This window comes from Nipponia nippon, unplaced genomic scaffold (assembly GCF_047370975.1).
Source record: "Nipponia nippon isolate SJK-2023a ecotype South Korea unplaced genomic scaffold, ASM4737097v1 scaffold_3, whole genome shotgun sequence".
NCBI lineage: Eukaryota > Metazoa > Chordata > Aves > Pelecaniformes > Threskiornithidae > Nipponia > Nipponia nippon.
This window is the reverse complement of record NW_028262347.1, coordinates 94,127,769-94,148,077: the sequence shown is the minus strand read 5'-3', so window position 1 is coordinate 94,148,077 and position 20,309 is coordinate 94,127,769. Positions and strand designations below refer to the sequence as shown.

Genomic DNA, 20,309 nt, shown 5'->3' with positions numbered 1-20,309 from the left:
GCAATTTAGGTAAGATACATATCCTTAAATTTCCTGTTTTCAGCTGGTGGCACACCCCTGCTTTTTGTTTGGGTGGTTGGGTTCCCCCCCACCCCACCCCCCGATGACTTAGTGGCATTATTCATCATTACTCGAGGCTTTGCATAGGTCTTGCAAACCTGTGAAAATACTTACCTGTCTTTCTCCATCCTCAGTCACAGTGTGTGAATAAGAAGGCTGAAATAGAGGCGAAGGGCTCTATATTGAGAAGAACACATCATTTAAGAGGGTGGTCTGTGGAGGTTTTTTTTTTTTTCTTAAATTCTAAGAGGAAGAAGCATTAGAGGGTAAAGTTAACTTGCAGAACTTCCCAGAAGTATAAATCTCACCCAACATGTGAAAGACTGCTTTTGTGAGGGCTTGATAAAGCCTAGCGGAAGTAATAGAGGACTTGAAAAATTTCAGATTTTTCTGTCATTTTGATACTTGCCTGTATGCATTGCAATTTGGTGTTGAAAAATCATGTGGCTTAAAATAGTCATCAGAAAGAAAGTGAGACTTGAGTTATAGTGTGTCTGCCTTTTAGGTATACTTTTTTAATGGGGTTTTTATATTCCTGCTATTCATTGTTTATCATTTTCTTGTATTAATCTCTTAATACAGACTTTGGAGAATGAAAACTTAAAGTGATTTTTGAAGTATTTATTAATTGGATCTGATTACGAACTAGAGCAAGGCATTGTTGTATTTTTAATTTTTTTTTTTTTTAAATCGACTACTAACTGGTGTTTAGGGGAGACAGTAGCTGAATATGAGTACATAAGGACCAATCTGTGTACTCCAGCGTGGCGGTGGTGGTTTTTCACTGAAATACAAAACTGAGATCCCCTTGGCTGTCAAGTGGCAAAGGTGCCATTGTATTTTTACTCTCCAGCAAAACTGACTACTTGAGGTTTAGCTTATCGTTCATTTTTTTTGAACATAAAATGCTGATATTGTTCCTTATTGGCTGAAGATACTACTGATGGCTATTGCAAACAAGCATATAGCCATTTTTTTTATTGATGGGTAACTCGTCGTCCTTCACAGAAGCCTGACCCCAGTACATGCTTATGTCTGGGAATGCTGACTTCGAGCTACTTTACCCTGCTCTCAAATGGACTGTATTTCTTTAGGAGGGTTTGCAGTTCAAAGACCCTTGCCTGTTTGAAACAAAACTGTTGTTGAATTAGAAATTGTGTTCATATGGTGTTCTTGCTTTTCCCCATATCAGCTACAGATATGGTTATTGTAAATTAAAAACAATTTATTTATATGATTGAATTGAAAATAATTTATATGTATGTGCTCACTTGTGTTTTACATTGTATAAATCAAATGCAGTTAGGTACTTCCCAGGAGCAAATGTGGCTCCATACATAAAGGAGTCCTTTTTCTCATATTACTTATCTTTATCATTCCTAGGTAGAATTACTCTCAAGAGCAATCTCTTCTAGTGTTCCCAAATTATGTCTGTTTGCTGTGCTTCTTTTTAAAAGACACTTGGATAATGTTTCCTTTTGCCAGGCTTATGTGATATTGAAGTTGATGGTTTTGGCTGGTTATTTCTCAGCCTGTTTTAAAATAACTTTATCAATACTTATGTACCTGTTAAATAAAAGCATGCTTTCCTTTAGTTAACAGCCTAACATTACCTGCTGCCATAGCAATCTTAATCTTTACGTGGTTTTGGATAACACTTCGTTAATATTTTTTGTCCAACAACTGGCCGTAGGTTTGGTTTTATTCACTATCAAGTTCTCAGAGTGACATAATGCTCCTTGATTATAAAAAATATCTTAAAAAATGATAAGGCTTTTGTAATATGTCAGCTCTGCTTCAACAGTTAGATCTGGATGTGTGCATTAATCATGTCAGTTAATTATGACTACTCCAAAGAACACAAATTGGTAGGTAACAGGGCAAATAACAAGGTTTTAAAGTAGACTTGATTTTTCTCATTGGTTCACTGACATTCCTTCCAAATTAGTGAGATTTCCATGTCATTTAAAGTGAGTGTTTTGGCAAAAGCTTTATGCAGGCATGAAACACATGGACAATATTTATAAAAACTGGGATATTTTGCAAGTACAACATGTTGAGAGGTGTTACACAATGCTTAGTCCACGGTACTGATAGGTGGTAATGTCATTCTGCTTTCAGTGATAAAGCATTACGATTTTTGTATTGGTCACCCCATTACTTAAAATCTGCTCTAATTTGAAAGAGCTGTAAGCCTTATCAATTATTATGCAGTGTATTGTAGGCTGTCTTTGAGTATTTTTGAGAAGAGTAGTAAAGAGGCACTTACCACTGTACTTGAGACTCTAAGTTTTTTTTTTGCTTTAGTACTGAATATGCATACAAAAGAAAATGTAAATATAGACTTTAAGGGCACTGTTTATGCTGATAAATGTCATGTTGGGATATGCTAAATGCTTGCTATGATGCTTACCATCATTTCCTCATTAATTGTGAGATGTGCCTTGCGCTGATCAGCAGACACTTAAAAATGGCAATTTGAAATACTAAGTCATGTTTGAGATCATTTATAAATGTGCATTATGATGTATTAAAACATTCTGCTACAGATTAGGTTTTGATTAACTTTCTTATTACTTCTGTGTACAAGTTACTTTATTACTGTGTAAACACTGAAAAAGGAATTGACGCTTGACATAACATAAAGAAAAAAACATATTCACATGAACTTTTACTGACAGGATCTGAGTTGAATAATACTGACCAGAAAAGGTAAAAAATTATTCCTGAAAACAGCATTACATTAAATCAGCTGCACTAACATCTTGCTACCTAATACTGTTTTTGTTTGCGAAAATACAGTATTTCTTGAGCTAAAGCTCCCACACAGGAACTGGAGGCAGAAGTAGGCCAAATACAAGTTCCTTACTCTTTATCATTTGTTTTTCTAGATTTTGGCAGAAATCGCACATTCTTTGTTTTAATTTTTCACTTCCCGACGCTTGACATCTTATATCCTTTAAGTTTACAAGTTTCTTTCCAGTTTATTTTGCATGAACTTAAAGGGTTTTGGTGTTATATCAGCTCTTCTAAGCAGAGCTTTCTTGAGTCTTAAAAATGGAAAAGAGGAACTTTTAGTTTCAGAAATACTCAAGGTTACTAGATAAATGAGTTGCGTAGCTCAGAATTACAGTTGTCTAACCACAAAACAATGCTTTCTTGTTTACTTGTGGTCATTAATTTAGCTTAAGCATTTCCTGCACTGTATCACAAGGTTGTGTAAATGGAGTTTTGTAGAATTTCTCTGGCTTCCATATTTCTTGTAAACTACAGTTTTAGAAATAGCTTTGTGTCCATAAAAATACAAATTAGCTAGCAGGGGGCTAGATACAACTCTTTGAGATTGTACACTGTAGGCAATGATTTGCTTGCATGTAAAAGGAGGAGTCTTATGATTTGAGTGACGTGTTTTGGGCCTGTTTGTGTAGGCAACATAACTTCAACTCTCCACTTCCTGACTGTTTCTTAAACGCCTTGTTCAATTTAATAAAGTTTGAATAAAAGGTTCACCAGTCCACGAAGGCTGGCTTTCAAATCTTGTTAGGCATACTCATAAGTGATGTTTATTTAGAATTAATCTGATACCCATAGCAGTTTAGCAATATTAGCTTTGACTGCTTAAACCTATTAGAGCTTTCAGTCCTCTGCAGGATTGCTTCCTGAACACTGAAAAGTGCAAATGAAGATTTTTCACATCTTGCAAGTGTAGCAGTTCAAAGGTGTTGCCAGGACTTTGCAGTCTCCTGGGAGCATTTCAGCTACCCTATAGCAGGACCTTGCTTCTACAGGGTGGAAATCACAAGGAATCTTAAGGTTAATAGATCTGGCTTTCTAAAGACCCATCTGTTAAGAGGGTTGGGGTGGGGGGAGCTTTATATTTCTGTACATCTCCCATGTAGCCAGAATACATAATTTGGAAACTAAGAAAAATTGACTTGAGTATGTTTGTGTATATGAAACCATGGCCCAAAAATACATATGGGGTTTGATAGACGAGCTGTAAAGTTGGTGATAATCTTTATTCCTATAGCATGTTCATATTTTTTTTTTTTTTGTTCAAGTACTACAAAATTTGCATCCTTGACTAATGGTTCTCATCTTGAGATCAGCCCAAATTTGGGACGATCCCCCATGTGAAGATGGCTAACAGTTTAGATCAGTGCTTTAAGGTGAATGGGGCAGTTAAAACTTCTCATCAGTTTTCCACCATCCATATGTAGTCTTAGTGATGTGTCCTTCCAGCATGTCTGTAACTTCAAAAAGAGCTTTGGGGTCTTTCTGAGGGACAGGTCTCAATAACATTGAGCTATTTGAATATATATCATTGTATGTTCTGCCAAATAAGGTTTTGTTTTGTTTTCTTTTTTGACCTTTGGGTGACTAACTTGCGGTCTCTTTCCTTTGACTCTGTAATACATAGCATGAGCTCAACTTCATAATACTTGAACTATCATGCATTCTTGGGAGGTTCTTGGTTCCAAGGCAATCTGGAGAAGCTAGTGAATTTATAGTACCTAGGACTGTAAAGCATTAAACTGAGCAGTTATCAACAAAGCGATAATGAATATGTTGCTTTGCTGCTTGCTTATATAACTTGCAATTCTGTTTTTTATATGCCACCCTTACAGTTAGCTTGGCAAGAATACTTAGGTTTTCTGAAATCGTATTTAGTAAACTGAATGCAGTATACAACTCATTAGTTTTTTCACCAATGAAAAAGACTTCTCCTCCTGTCCTTCAGCTCTTTATTCACTGTAGAGATAATATGTTGTAGTTTTTCCATAGTTACTCATGAAAAATTGACTAGAAATAGTTGGTAAAAGAATGTAATTATCATTCACCTGAAGTTCACAAGGATTTGCTACCACTCTGCAAACATTATATAGAAGATTTACTTTGAAAAACATGTTAGTAATAAAAAGTTACTCTACCAGTGTAAGTGTAGAATTTTTTGTGGAGCTGCATCTTTTTGTCCAGAAGACGGCTTTCTCCTGGTGCCAATTTAGAGCAATTTTTTTCTGAATATGTATGTGCTATGTCTCAATCCAGTACTGTTTATATCCATAGCGTTGCCTCAGTGAAGAAGCAGGTAGGATTTCACGAATGGAGTAATTTAACTTAGGAGATAAAACTCATGTAATTGTTCTCACTTGTTTTTGTCTAACTCTCTAAAATCGGAACGCTTTTCTCATCTTAAGCTAGCTGTCCTCTTTTCTGCTAAACAGTCCACAACACTGAAGTAAGGTCCACACACTAACATTGCGTGATTTGAGCTGGAATGGATGCTAGGCTCCTGGCTAAATTTTACCACTGCAATGTAAACCAGTGCAGGCTTTTATCTTACTGTAAACTGTATCTAGAAATCCTCGTTATACAACATGACATTCTTTCTTCACTCTGTGTGTGTGTGTGTGTATGTTTTTATTTATATGCATAAACGTAATCATTTAATGCTTTGGCAGCTGTATATACCAGTTGTGTTTTTTAATATGGGAACTGTTCATAAGAAAAAAAATCATGTAGATGTTGAAAATGTGGACATAAAAACAGCTGTGAAAATAACTTTTTCACCTTTACCAGAAGGGTCTAGACTTCTTCTGTGCTTTGATCTCCTTACCTAAACAATTACTTAATTTCCTTAGTTTCTTAAAAGCAGAAAGATCTTGATGTTGTGAGTAAACCTTAGTTTGGTGAAGTAACTTATATTGCTGTGATTTTGTGCAGATACATAATTTGGATTCCTTGTCTAGCTAATGTGTGGGAAAATGGGTGATGAAGTAGTGCACACTTTGTTGTGGTGAAACATAGCTCTAAATTTGATGTATGGATAAGTTTCTCATTTCCTCTACCTCCACCCTTAGGGGAGATCATCCTACTCTCTCTTCTTTGCACAACTACTTTACAACTTCCACATTGATGTTATTTGCTCTATATTTTGGAATGCACAGAACTAATTGTATTTTTCTTGAGTGAAACAGATGAACTTGTTTTATTCAAATGTTATCTAGATTATGGTGATATCTAAGAATAAGCCAAACTGGGACAATTTTTTTCTGTCTTTAAAGCTGTGAACAGTATGAATTGAGACATGCAATGCATTGCTGTGAGTTGGGTTATGTGTTAAAATGTTATTTTTACCTTCTGTATTGAAGTATGAGGCTTTGTATTTTTTCTGGTTTTTTTTTAATTAACCAAATACTTCAATGCCTTGCCCCAGTGCTTATGCATGTACTTATTTAAATCTGTTAATATCTTATGCTTTTCTTGGCTTTTTAAACTTTTTGTCCTTTGCTACTTTGTGCTAGTTTATAGCCCAGTTATGCTTTTCATGAAGTATCTAAGTGGGCTTATATTTTTCTGCCTGTAAACTTAGACTTCTGGTTTTTCATTCAGGAGGAGTAAAAGATACAAAAAGGATCCGATTTACTTTTACCAAATACTCAAAGTAACAGTTGATATCAAGTGGTCACTGCTTCAGTAGTAGTGTCAGCTGTATAACACATTATAAATTTAATCTAGAAGAGTGACTCAATCTTATCCTGAACTGAAATCAGTTATTCTAAATTTAACAGGCTGCTTCTAGAATTCCTCTATAGTCACATGCCTTACATCATAGAACTAGAATATACTAAAAATAAGACTGAATTGGATTTGATTAATGCTTGAAATATCAATGACGGCATTTATGCTTCTGTATGAAATGGAATTTTATGGGCTTGTAATGTATTTTTTTATATATATATATATATATATATGTATGTATTTGGTAATTAATAGAACTTACTTTCATTATGCCAATTACATGTAATACAATAGGTACTGGACGCTTGACCCGAGTACTAAATACTTTGTAAGGAGACCGGGGATGTGAAGCAAAAAGAATAAAAGGATCTGTGAATGGTATCTGGGAAAGAATTTACATCTGAGGTGATCCATCTGTCTTCAAACTGATTAAAACAAAATAGAAAAAGGCAGACATTCAGAATGCTCAGGTTAAGGGAAGAAAATGATGCCAAACAGCTTGGATGTGTGGATTTGTGAGTGTGGTCTTTCATATGAGGTGTTAGCAGCTGTGTAGATGGGCAGAAACAGGAGCTCAGATGCCTAGAAAAGGAATCATAACATGTATCCTTTAAAAACTCTAAGGCTGATTTATTTTTTTTATTCCAAAAGAGACAGAAATAAAAATAAAGTGTTTTTTGGATGGAAAAAGGGAACTGTTTGTGTTTTGTTCTCCAAATATTCCAGTTGCATCCAGGAAGCTGGAGAGTGTGGGGTTGGTTGGTTTAGAAAAGGAAGAGACCTCTTAATTCCAAATAATGTTTGTTGTCCTTGTCCAAATGTATTTTGAGAATCTCATTCAGCATAATGGTTCCAGACACACAGTGTCTTGTTACTGTTAGAAAAGGCTTTTTTTTTTTCCTTGTAGCTCAGTATGTAACTTGCATTGCAACAGACTTAAACTAGTTTCCTGTATAAAGCTTTGTCTTTGACTTAATCTTGGCTTCTCTCCTGTAACTCCACATCTGTGAATGACTCATAACAAGCAGGGCCATCAGAAAAATATTGTGTACATTTTTATCCAAATCTGTAGGGTTTTTGTTTCTAACTTTTTTACAGCCTTGCTACATTCTTCCCTCCCATGTAATGAATCATACGGTATCTGTACGCATACCTGACAAGAAAAGTGGTTGTGCATTGAGAGAAAGTTGAACACTAAACAAATAGAAAGAATATCCCCAGCCATCAATCTGCTGAGAGCAGAGCTTTTGTATTTGGCAGTTATCCTCTGTCAGCCCCTGGGGCACTTCTGATATTATGATTTTCTTTCCACCTGTAAACAGCAAGTTCTGTTAAGTGGATACTCTGGCTTGAGGGCAGCGCTGGATCTGTCAGGCACTGGCAGCAAGAGAGGTTCTGCCTCCTGAGGCACTCAAGGGCTTTTTTTGAACCCTCACGGCATCCAGTGACTCAAGAAGGCAGCCTTGCTGCAGAGCTTTTTAGAAAAATGCCTTGTGTTACATCTCTTACTTCTCTTACTCTTACACGAATGTTTTGACTCATTTCCAGGTGTGTGACAGCACAGGGGTAGCTCAATCAACTCTCCTGTCCCTTCTGGAGTGTTTATGGTGGCTAGGCTGCAGGGAACAGGAAAAATGCTACACCCTAAAAGATGGGTCCTTGTCTTCCATCTCTTCCTCTCAATATCTTCCTAGGTGAACAACACTCCCCAAATTCAGCACGAGTTAAGTGCGTGTCAGTTGTACACTAATAACAATAAGAGAGTCATCTGAGGTAGGCAAGATGAAAGTGTGCCTGGAATGGCTTAACCCTACTGCATTGTTTTGATCTCTTCCCTTGTGTCAGGGAGTAATCATATAGTAATGGAAAAGTCATTTGCTGGCATAAATAGCTTTTCATTGCTGTGATGAGAAGTATTTTATAACAGCAGTGGGTCCTCTGGGACATTGATGAGATTTTTAAGGAAAATCTTAAGTAAAGTTTTTTGTTTTGGGTGTGTTTTTTAAGACTTCAGTTGAATTTTTATTAGCTAAGGAATTTCCAACAAGGCCTCTGCTGCTCCCGGAAGCAAGGCCATTGATTTAATCTCTGTCAGTCATTGAAATCAAGAATTCAGAAGGGTTTTTTGAAGAAAAGTGTAGGATATATAGTGACTTCCAAAGACACTCTTTACTCTTTGGTTTATTGGGTTATGGTTGAGCCACTGAGTACTCCAAAGGAAAAGCAGCTTTGGTTTCAACCTGGACTTTGACAGTGAGAAAGAGAAAGGTGAGAACAGGCTCTAGAAATGCTAGCATCAAACTAAAGACATTGGTAAAAGTTTGGATGGAGGAAGAGGAAGCTGAAAACTTCATCTAGAAATGTCAGCAGTCATATCTACTGTAGGAAACAGCAAAAGTCCTTGAATGCATCTGAAGGATGACACAGGAGACTTCCAGGAATATTTTACCCAGTATGCTAAAGCACAGAGTAGAAGAATTGACTTGCACAGTGTTGAGAGAGACTACCAGTAATAATGTTTGCTTTTTGGCCTCTTCCTGATCTATGACTGCAGTTCTACTGTAACAATCCTAATCAAGCTGTGAAGGGGAAAGTTTCGTTACTGGGATTTCCATATGCAAGGAAAGAGAAGCAAAGTAATAGAGATGACAGGGTGTTTGGGGCTTTACTAGTGAACAAGTGTCAATCTGAGGCAGCTAATAGAGTAGTTTTAATCAGGTAATACAGTGCTGACAGCTAGTTGGTTTTCCTGGCTTCGTTCTTAAGAGTAGCTGGCAGGAAGCGATGCATTCACTTCATTATCTTCATTAAAATCCTAAATCTTGTGCCATGCACTCGACTGTGCTCTGCATCACATAAGGAAGCATTCTGTGGTTGTGCGGATGAGCTAGACCCATGTGTGCCTTTCAAAGGAGGGATTTCTAACAAGGAAAAGGGGGGTCCCAAAGCAACCCTGACTTCACAGCCTGCTTTCAAGCTGTGACTGGGCTATAAAAATAAATAAATAAACAGACTTTCTTTATGCATAAACTTGGCAGACAGCTTTTTCCCTAGAGATAAATTTGTTTTGCAAAATTAGAAAAATCTGTTGTTATATATCTAAAATTTACAGTTGTTATGTATTAGATCATTGGTTCTGGATAGACTTTTATAGTTTTGCAACTCTAAAAAATATTTATGTAGGGGGGCAAAAATTGACAAGGCAAGTAACCTTCAGTGTAACTCAATTCTTTTTCTCTTTTTTTTTTTTTTTTTTTTTTTTTTCCCCTGATGCTATTAGTTACTAAATCCATGGGGTCCTTATGGAAACTAGAAGAAAATCTCTAGGAGTATTTGTTCAAAATCAATGTCTTTCTGGTCTTTGGAGTGTATATGGGGTTTTTTGCTCTTGCATTCTTTCTTGGCAATGTATGGAGAGGCAGTGGAAGTAAGCATAGCTTATCTTAATCTTTCCCTTTTTCTCTGCGTTGTTCTCTTTATTCATCACAAATGATGGATGGATGAAACGGTATGAATTTTGGTTGTAGGATGGTTTTAGTTATTTGCCAACAATCTTAATTTTAATATAGTATGCAGGGGAAAAAAGTTATTGAAAAGTAAATATTCTAATAAGTGAATGTGCCTATATAGTCTTCATGATTCTGTATCTGATAGTAAATGTGGGCTCAAGGGGACAATGAAGAATATGAATGTCTTACCTGTCTGTGTTTACATCTGCATTCAGATGACATAGGGCTTGATCCAAGAAACCTTATCCAGCTAGCAAGTAGTCAAAAAAGAAGCCATAGATACTGGACCTCTAGGGAGCTCATAGATGCTGTATTTCAACAGCAGGGTAAAAGTATCCTATACACAGTCTGCTTTTTTCCCAGAATTAGTTTTGTCTGTCTATGAAGTTATAGCACATCTGGCCTCTTTATGGATAGCTTAGCAGCTTGCGTATCAAGTTCCTTCTAACAGAAGGCGATACAGTGGAACCCACCCAAAAATGTCCAGATATTTAAGTCTATTTATTGTCATTTACTGAGCGTGCTGAAAGTCTTCCAATTCTTCTTTGGCTGCTCTACCAGAGGAAGAATGCTCCATATAAACATTTTGAGTTTGTATTATGGGTATCTTTTTGTCTGCATTGGTTTTGATTTTTTTGTCCCTAACTTCTTAATATAAGGTGACACTCTTATTTTCATCTTCAGTCCAAGAGTCCTTTTGTCACATAATATGTAGACATCAGGGAATTCTTGTAATATTCCAGATATTGTATAGGTCCTGACTTGACAAATTTGTCAGCATGGTGTATGGACAGGTATATTTTTGATAGTTTTCTTGGTTGTTGAGTGTGCCAGTAACTTCTTGAGTATTTTGGATTTTGTCTCCCTTTGCCCACCCCCACCCCCCCTTTTCTGATACCTCCAGTTGACTTTGTGGCTTTACTCTGACCTGTCTCGTGAGCATCCTCAAAACCTAAAGGTTACTTTTAAAATGTGAATTTAAGAAAGTTTAAATGCCTGATTTTCATTCATTGACTCTGGAAAACTTGGTCATATTTATGAAGCCACTTGAGACCATAACATACTGAAATTGAGGATATGTTACAGGTTACTTCATGAAATTTATTATAATAAAGTAATAAAGTGAGAAGAATATGTAATTGAAAAATAGTATTCAAGATAGTTTGTTATGCGGATTTCTTGCTTGTTTAGGCCTTATTACTTTTCTTGCCAGACCCTTTCATTTTAGCTGAGTTGTCTTTTTATCTAACTTCTTAGTTTCTAAGCTGAAAACTGGAAGTGAGACTAGCTTTGTAATTACAAGAAAAATGGAAAATTGTTTTGTTTGGATTTCAAGAAATCCAATTTAAGGTCAGATTTTTTCTTTAACAATGTGTGCTCTATCTTTTTGTTCCTAAAGGCATATTTTCAGTAATTTGGCTTAACTCTGTGGCCATTGGGGTGGAATTCTTTATCTTGGCTTGATATAAGCAAGCTTTCAGAGTATGTATGGGTTAGTGTCAGACTTTGCACAGGAAAACATAATCTTTTTGTCAGGTGGTTTCTGGTTCAATGAAAAAAGTTTTTGGTTGGGTTTTTTGTTTATGATAACCAGCTTTGTAACTTCTGAGAAATAACTCAGGCTTTCAATATGAATAACTGTCCATTTAATTTAAAAAATAATAAATAAACAACCCAGCTACGTAGCTAGCATGTTTCTATGGCAGTTTCGGAAAAAAATCAAATGTAATTAACATGAGGACAATATCAACATAAAATCTTTATCATTCAGTGATAGGAAAGGTAAAGGATAATTGATTACTTACCATCAGGTGTATTATTCTACAGTTTCTTGAAACCCTTTTAGGTTGATTTGTCTTGCTAAAATGAAAATAATATCTAGTTCTCTCTTCTGTTAGTGTTTTGATGCAAGGAATGATTTTGTTTCATCATAGCTGAAACCTGAAGAGCAGAACGTGCTTTTATGTTCTCTTACAAATGTAGTCTTTCAATGAAGATGGAGGAAGATGTTTTGATACTAATCAATGTAAAGGCAAATTCAAACATATATTACATTGCGTTTTCAATAACAATTTCAAGAGTTTAGAAAATGAGACACAAAGCTGATGTGGGAGATCAACACAAAGTTACAATAATTCATTTACACTGATTAAGTCAAGTTTTGTTTATCTTGGGTTCAGTGCCTGTAAAATATGGCCTGTATTGTAACAACTTTTTTCATAATTAAAATAACATTTAAAGTAAAAGTTCAAATTCATTTTTCCATGTGAACTTAGCAGAAACTACAACTGGGCTTTTTTATGATTCAGTGATTAAGTAGACAAGTGGTGTACTTCATGGGTACCATAATAGTTAACACCTGTTTCAACTGTTTTATATTTGTATTGGATGGAACCTCGGCAATCCAATATATCTTGAAAAGCAAAAACCTAATAAAAAATATTTCATGGTATGGAAGAAATTATAATAAACAGAGTACAGCTTAAAATATAAAATGCTTATTATGCACATTTACATAGCCTTTCGTCTGTATTTCTGAAACCAGTGTTACCATTTTGTGTAAAAATAATCCTAGTTTTTGCAAAGGTCAGTTAAGTGATTATTCAATACCATAAAATAAAATAAATACTGTTTCTAAGAAAACAGTATTTCCTGAGTAGTAGAGGTTGGCAGAAATGAATCAATTTGTCAGTCAGAAGTCAGTGCACTGTATTAATTACCATTTGGTTTGTGGCTTCTGTCAAATCTGGGTTGGGGACAGGCACCACTGGCAGAAGGGTAGAGTGGTCTCCCAAGGCGGGTAACCAGGCATGGCTTTCCAGAGCTCATCTGGAAATCTTGTCAAAGCGCCGATGCTTTCTTATTTCTCATCAGAGACACTGTTAAGCAGTTGTCATTGTACACATTTAGTTGAGTTCATGGAGTACTTTCATTGACTTGGTAGCACTTTTGCTGTAGAATGTGCTCTTAAAGTTAATTGCTCTTCTCCTACTTGGATAATATTTGTGGTGCCTGGTCCTGCTGGTGGAGGAGCCTGTGGTTCTGGAGAGGACTTACAAACAGGTAATTTTTGTCTGCTGCTGCTGCTTCTTGAAGCTGTGGTTGTCCAAACATCTTCAGCTGGTGTGTGCCAGAGCTGCCAGCTAAGCGAGCCCCAAAGATCCCCTTCCCTCTGCCCTTCCCAGCTAAATAAGACTATGGGGCTATTCCAGTAAATGCTACTTTTTCTAACAAGTATAAAGCTAGACCTGGTCCCTGCCATGGCTGCGCAGAATGCTGTGCCATCAAACAAAGGAGAGCAGCAGAAGATGGAAGTGAGAAGCAAAGGCTTTTTCTTTTGGTGGCTGAAAGTGTTCTTATAAAACAAAAGCCTGTCTGTCTTCCACAAGTAACTACTTGGGCTTGTTTCTTAAAAAAAAATTCTCACAGCAGCTTAGGGTAGTGGGGCTCTAGTGACCTGCATCTGTAGGAATAAATCTCTAAAAGTGTGTTTTAATCATTATTTGAAGTGGAATTGAGCAAGCCATTAAATAACTGAACTGCATTTGTTGACATAATATTTCCTAAATAGGGATTAGTGATGGTAATTTAATAAGCATAGGCATTAGTATCACTTCTTAATGTTGTTTGTTACTGGTATGGTGTTTTGAAATCATTAATTCTGTTTGTAAAGTCAGAACATGTAAAACCTATTAAAATCTGAAAACTTATTTCAAATGTAATGATCAGATAGGCTACAGTGTGCCTTCCGTGCAGCACAGGTACGGCACTGCCGGCCCCCTTCGCCTCCCACAAACGACTTGTTCTCTTGGGTGTTTGAGACCTTGGAAAATTACTCCTTGTTGAAGAAAGCTTGGTTTCATATTAAAATTTTAATTCATATTAGTAAGATTACTAAAATAATCTGCCAGGGTACCTTTGTCAGATGTAAATTTTGAGAGTTTCTTGATATGGTATTTTGAAGATGAGGTTTATTTTGAGAGTCGGAGTTAATACTCTCAAAATTTGTTTGGAAAGAAGTTGAGCTTAGGATGTCATGACCTAGCAGACTTTTTTGTAAACACAAATTAGCACTTGCTTTTATCTCAGTTTATCTGATTTGGGAGTGAACCTCAATGACTTACTTAATTGCAGCTCGTTGTAGCAAAAGCTGTAACTGGCTTCTGCTTTTAGTGACTTGTGCATGAATTTCATAACTCTGGAATGCTTCTCTTGCTCATTTCCCTTCAAAAGATGCTGGTTTTGTCTTGTTGTTTGAACAAAATCTGTTTAACCTTTCAATTATGAAAGAAATGGATAAATTTCCCCTTACTACTCCTACTCTTTTCAGAAGTGCTAGAACTGTCTTTGCCTGCTTTGGAGAGGAAGAAAGGCTTCAAGATAATTTCATATAAAGAGTAAATGTTTCGCACACATGTTGGAAACTTTCTTAAATAGAAGCACTTAGTTTGGAGATAAACAGATTAAAATGTATGTAATTGTGGGTAGCATCCCAAAGTTCATGAAGTACTGATGAAATTTATTTTTTCTGAACTGTAATTTCTCCTCATAGGAATGAGAAAGCAAATTTTAGAAAGCTAAGTAAAATAAGAGCAAACAAAGAGTTATATATCAAGAGGAGGGAAGGCAAAAGGAGGAAATAGCTGGAGGATTGCAAACCTAAAAGGAAACATAATATACTGCTTCATGCAGTTTATCTTCAAATTTTTAAGCATTTTTTCTTTTATAGCAAAAGATACCATCCTAAGTGTAATTCAGTACTTGAAGCCACAATTCTGAGCATTATCTTTTTTTTTTTTAATTCAGTGCAGAATGGAGATGGTAATGACTAGATCACCTTAATATACCAAAACCATTTTATATGAAAAATGATCAGAGGCATTCCTCTTTGTGGATTAAATAGTGCTGCATCATGGACGCACAGTGACAAAATACTAATATACTGCAATATGTTTTGAGTCATGTGAAGAACTGCTTTAAGGTATAGAGGCCTTAAACTTCAGTTCTTTTCCAAAAAACACCATGCAGTCTTCCCTGCCTTTTTGTAGATATCATGAGATGTGACAAATGGGTTATCATAAAACATAACTTACGTGCTGAAAAGCTACAATGAAAGACCATGTCTTTATAGTATGGTATAACAACTAAAACCACTGTTTATTCACTAAAGAATTTTCTAAAGTGCCATTTGCTCCAACTTCACTATTCTCTATACTGTTTTGTTTTGTTTTTTTTTCTGTGAACTCAGTTTAGGATATTCTTATTCCCTCTTCTTCCTTACTTCATCCGTGCTTGTTGGAGACCATCTGTTGTGCCATATAGTTGTTGGTGGGGCCAAGCTGTAAATCAGGTCACCAGAATGATTCAGCTTAAAAATAAACCTACAGTAAAAGGCTTGAAATTTGCTTTGTCAGCATTCTGTTTTAATGCCCTGCAGAGCATCACTGCTATTATCTAAGCCATCTCTTGTTTGTGTTCAGTTTAGAAATCATATATTTGCAGCTGGAACAAAATCTGTCTATTCTCAAAACTGCAACTCCAGCTTCACATCTGTCATGTTCTCATCTCCAATTTATCTCCTGTACCCCCTGATTAAAAGCACATTGGTCCCACGTTTCACATGAAATAGTGTGGTGGTACTCATTTCCCAAAAGTGTTTCATAGCTCTTCCTGAGTCAATGGAAAACTTGTAAAACAACATGCACCTATGAAGTGGCTGCTGTCAAAAGAAAGTTATGTTTTTCTGCTAGTATCTGTAGCTTGTAAATCTGAAAAACCAAAATCGTCCCCAGTTGTTTTCTCTGCTTCCCGAAAACCTTGTTCTGGTGAAACTTGCACGAGTTTACTCTTCGCTTTGAGGCACTTGCGGGTTTTGAGGGCGAGGAGGGCTTTGTTTTCTTCTCAGACTTGTGGAATTGTGGAGTCTGGAATTGCTCTACACCAAGGTGACTGCTTGACAGGCTTCATTCACTGCCTCTGCTCTGACTACACTTGAGTTAAATAACATGAGCTTCTGAACAGTATTAGATAAAACTTTGTAGTGTACACTTTCTCCGTGGTATTTAAGTGGTGTTATTGATATTTTAAGAAGCCTATTTCAAATGCAGTGGCATTGCTTCCTCTGGGGTAGAAAAAGTAGTCTCATGCCTCTAGCCTGTATCTGCTCGCTTGCATTTGTTCTTATGTTATGCTGGCTGAATTAGTGTTAACTTAAGAGTTTGGGATTGCTTGTGTAGCTGGAAGAGTGGGGAGAACCAAGTACCTGAAACAGAGTTTTGAACCCAGGGTGATGGGGTGAGCTAGGGGTTTATTTTGTACATGAGAAATACAGAAAAATCACAATGTCAATGAGCTGCTTCAGCGATCCAGTACCATTCAGGAAACTTCTTTTTTGCACTTGGAGTTCCATTTGGAGACATCCCTTTCTCCAGGGAAAGGGAAATTGTAATCTTCATAATTAGCTTGACCTGCTGTGTTTTGAATTGGTTGCTAGGTCTAACGTTGCAACACAGATAAGCTACAACATAAGCTATATGCAGTTGTATCATTGTTAGTGCAGTCATTTCCATTAACTAAATATTTGATTGTGGGTTTAAATACATGTGGGAGATAATACAGGCCCTAATCCAGGTCATGCTCTTGAAATCACTGAATTATATGATCACTCCTTGTAAGCTTTCAAGCTGTCTTCTGCAATGAAGTTTTGTTCTGCCATTGTGGTGTTGTCTGTGCTGTTTTTGAAAAGTACTCTGAAGGCTCTACGCTTTGTTTACAGCCTATATGTATTTAGGCATTATTCGCTCTTCCTTTTGTCAGTGTTTCCTTTTATGTAAATACCAATGTGCCAGTGTGACCATTACAGCCCTAGAGTCCAGGGAGCATTTCGGTGTGCTGGCACATGTTCCTCTGGCCGTGCCTGGTTTCCCTGCTCATCCTCTCTGGACCCGAGGTCCTGGCATCCGCTATGCTTAGCCCCTTGCACTGGGTCAGCTGGCACTGCAGGAGGTGTGTGTTGGATGGGAGGAGGAGGGTGGCATTCTCCGTTGTTTCTTCTCCTCCAGATAGGATTGGTGTGAAGACTGTTTTCTGATGATGTTTCTCTTTGTAAAGTCAAGATTTTCACCTTTCAGGCTTTGATTTCCTAGGCTAAGAGGGTCAGGATCTCTTAGTTTTTCCTTGCTTAACAAGTGCTTCTTTGCCCACAGTTGCCGAGCCCTACCAGTAGCTGCATTCAGTGCCACTTTTAGCTTCAAGTCATCTTTCTTGCACATTGTTTTCAGATGTTCTAGCAGTAGTATCTAGGGTTGCCTTTGGTTTTCAGCTGCTTTGAATGTTGTAGCTCAAACATTGGCTGGTAGAAAATACATGTTGCAAAATTTCACCAGATAAAAAGCAATTGAGAAAGGAATATTTAACAGCACCAATAAGTGTTTAGATTTTTGTGGCACTTTCTCAGGCTTAATAAACCATATAGCAGTAGCTCTATATCTCACTTCAATGTAAAAAAATAGCAGAATAGAGGAAAAATAGTTTTGACATGATTCTGGCTTACTGTAATGCTTATTCTTGTTTTAGTTCTAATTTTTAATCTTGATACAGCGAATCTTGCACCCTCCTAGCTTTCTTTTGATCCTCGTATTGGTAGAATTACATGGCAAAGTATGCAGCGTGAATAAATCATTACTTACATGACCATATTTACTTTGTAACTGAAATACGTATCAGTATATTACAGCTCTGTATGCAAATAGAAACATCTGCTTGGACTCCATCCCTAGCAAGTGACTTGCAAAAGGTTGTTCCAGGTATTAGTCAGTTGTTGACAAATGTTTATTGCATAAGAAAAAAATACCCGAGTTATAATTTCACAGAAGCATGTACTCATTGATAATTTCTGTATGTAAACCTGTAAATTTTCTCCTATATATTTAGTAACCAGATCACGCTTTTGTTTTACAGCTGCTGCAGAGGGCAAAGGGAAAAGTGGGGAAGACTTTTTTCAGAAGGTAAGAAAGATATTACAAGTCTATAACACTAATTGACTAGAAGAAAAATTATGCCCATTGCTCATTCATGAGATGAGCTAATTAAACTTAATGTGCAGTTTCCACTGTGTTGATCAAATCTCTTAAAAATGTTTTTGTCGTTTAATTTGTCTACTAATCATCAGCTGTGCATGGAATGTGATGAGAAATATTTTCTTTGGTGTATGCTACTGTCATTCATGCACAACAACTTAATTATTCTTTAACTGAAGATGTCAAAATATGCATTATGAAAGTTTATTTTGCTTAATAGCCGGGCATTCATCCAAAAGATGTTGTGAGGTGGTCTGAAGGTTTTTATGTCTATGGATAAATGCTACATCCTGTTATTGAAAAACTGACATGAAACTTATTATGATATTGTTGAAAGCATAAATATTTGGTTGAGAAATGCAAAGGCCTTTTAAGAAAGAAATGCACAATCCACAGAGTGATTCAATAAAGTTTGTGGTTAGGCAGAGTCATGGAAGGACTGGAAAAAAATAGTCCTGCAGCAACTAAACTACAAAGAGAAACATGGTCAAGAGTAATGACTTTGAAACTACTTTTGCAAAGCAACATAGGTTGTGGGGTTTTTTTTTCCAAGAATAGTGTGTAAAATATTATTTACAAGTTATGTTGATGAAGATCTGCATATAGTATGCTAAGGAAAATGATGAGCTCTTTTGTCTTTCTGTACTATAGAGGAGAGTGTAAATTTTTATGCTGTATACTGAAATGCCTCGGAATTCCTTTTTTGACTGGTTGTCCGTTAAACAAGTAGTTTGCTATATTTACCATGTTTTCTTCATATTTATAAGTGGTACTTCTAAAAGGTCTCTCTTTAGATGTGAAAGGATACTTATCCTGCACATGGTTGTCAGATGCTTTGATGAAGGCTGGTGGGGAGGTGTATGTATACTGCCAAAAATGTTTGTTTTAGAAAGTATTTTATGGGAGTCTTCAGATTATGTTGCTCTTGACTGACAATAAGAGTTACTTTTCTGAATGTGGTGCTTGTGTTTAACTGTCTAATATTAGGGTGCACAGAGGAGAATGTGTCAATAATTCTTCCTTAGGATGTATCAAAATGCATGGGTTTTTTTTACTTGCTGCAACAAAGCTAAGCTATAGTAGTGTATACTTCATTCTACATATCATTCATTTTACAACACTGTTTTCTCACGCTTCTGGAAATCTGCTCATAATTCTTGAAGCTGTAGACAAAATATTTCCTCTGGGTGGGATTCAGTGGCTTATATATTTGACATGTGTATTTGGGTACTTGATTATTTACTGTAGATATGATGTACCTTACAATTATGTAGTTATTAGTGTCATAGGAAAAAATACTGTTTTGAATTTAATAGAACAAAATGTGCTAGAACTTCAAGTATGTGAATAAGAGTCCACTAATCCATATTGATAATAGATGTAGCGGCTATTTTGACATTAGTATATTGTTATATATGTGCATAATTATTATATAGGCCCAGTATGGATGCTGCGATAGGTTAAAGCTGCTTCATTTTGACTGGCACACAGTCTCATCAACTCTATAGTTTAGATTACCAAAGCTTCTAAGTACATACACACGATACTACAGTTAATAAAAACAGATGGAAGCTATCTTCTTCGAGTTTTCCTTTGTTCAAAAAAAATCTTTGGACAGTTGCTCATAGCTTACTCACTGTCTCTGTCTGTGCAATTTCCTTTAATCAGGGTTAAGCTTTTTCCTTTCTCATGTGAAATGAATAAGGCAGAGTTTCTGAAGGTAAAATGAAGACTCTTTTCATGTGTTTCAGGTTGAGTAGTGAGGAAGAAAGTGATTTGTACCATTGAAAACACATTGCAAACTAAAGTGGCATGATACTTTCAGAAACTTAATATGAATTCGAAGCTATAGTAAATGCATTTTTTAAAATAGTTTCGAAAATGAGACTTTCTTCAAGGTGTTATTGGCAGGCTTTTGAGTGGAACAGGGAGGGGAAGTGCATCATTTAAGAGGCACATCAAGAACTGAGTTTGTAATTTGCATAAATAATGCCATGTCTAGTATTTTTGACAAACTCTACCCTCAACGTGCTGAAGTTATTGTTGGGTGGAAGGGGTGCGTGAAAAGTTTTCATATGAATCCTGAAATGAGAGAACTAACAAGGCAAGGATTCGAGAAGGTGATTCTATATGTCAAGAT

At 36.3% G+C, this 20,309-nt stretch overlaps 1 protein-coding gene across 7 annotated transcripts in view; it reads left to right on the top strand.

The window, feature by feature from the left end:
- The window catches only part of BICC1 (BicC family RNA binding protein 1), a 121,816-nt gene that overhangs the window by 19,206 nt on the left and 82,301 nt on the right, over positions 1–20,309 (top strand). For all 7 annotated transcript variants that reach the window (XR_015706653.1, XR_015706652.1, XR_015706650.1 and 4 more), the window contains exon 2: positions 18,051–18,097. Coding sequence is in view for 2 of the 7 variants with exons in the window: in XM_087766668.1 (XP_087622794.1) it covers positions 18,051–18,097 (47 nt within the window). In the remaining 5 variants the exon portion in view is untranslated. The remainder of the gene's footprint in view (positions 1–18,050; positions 18,098–20,309) is intronic.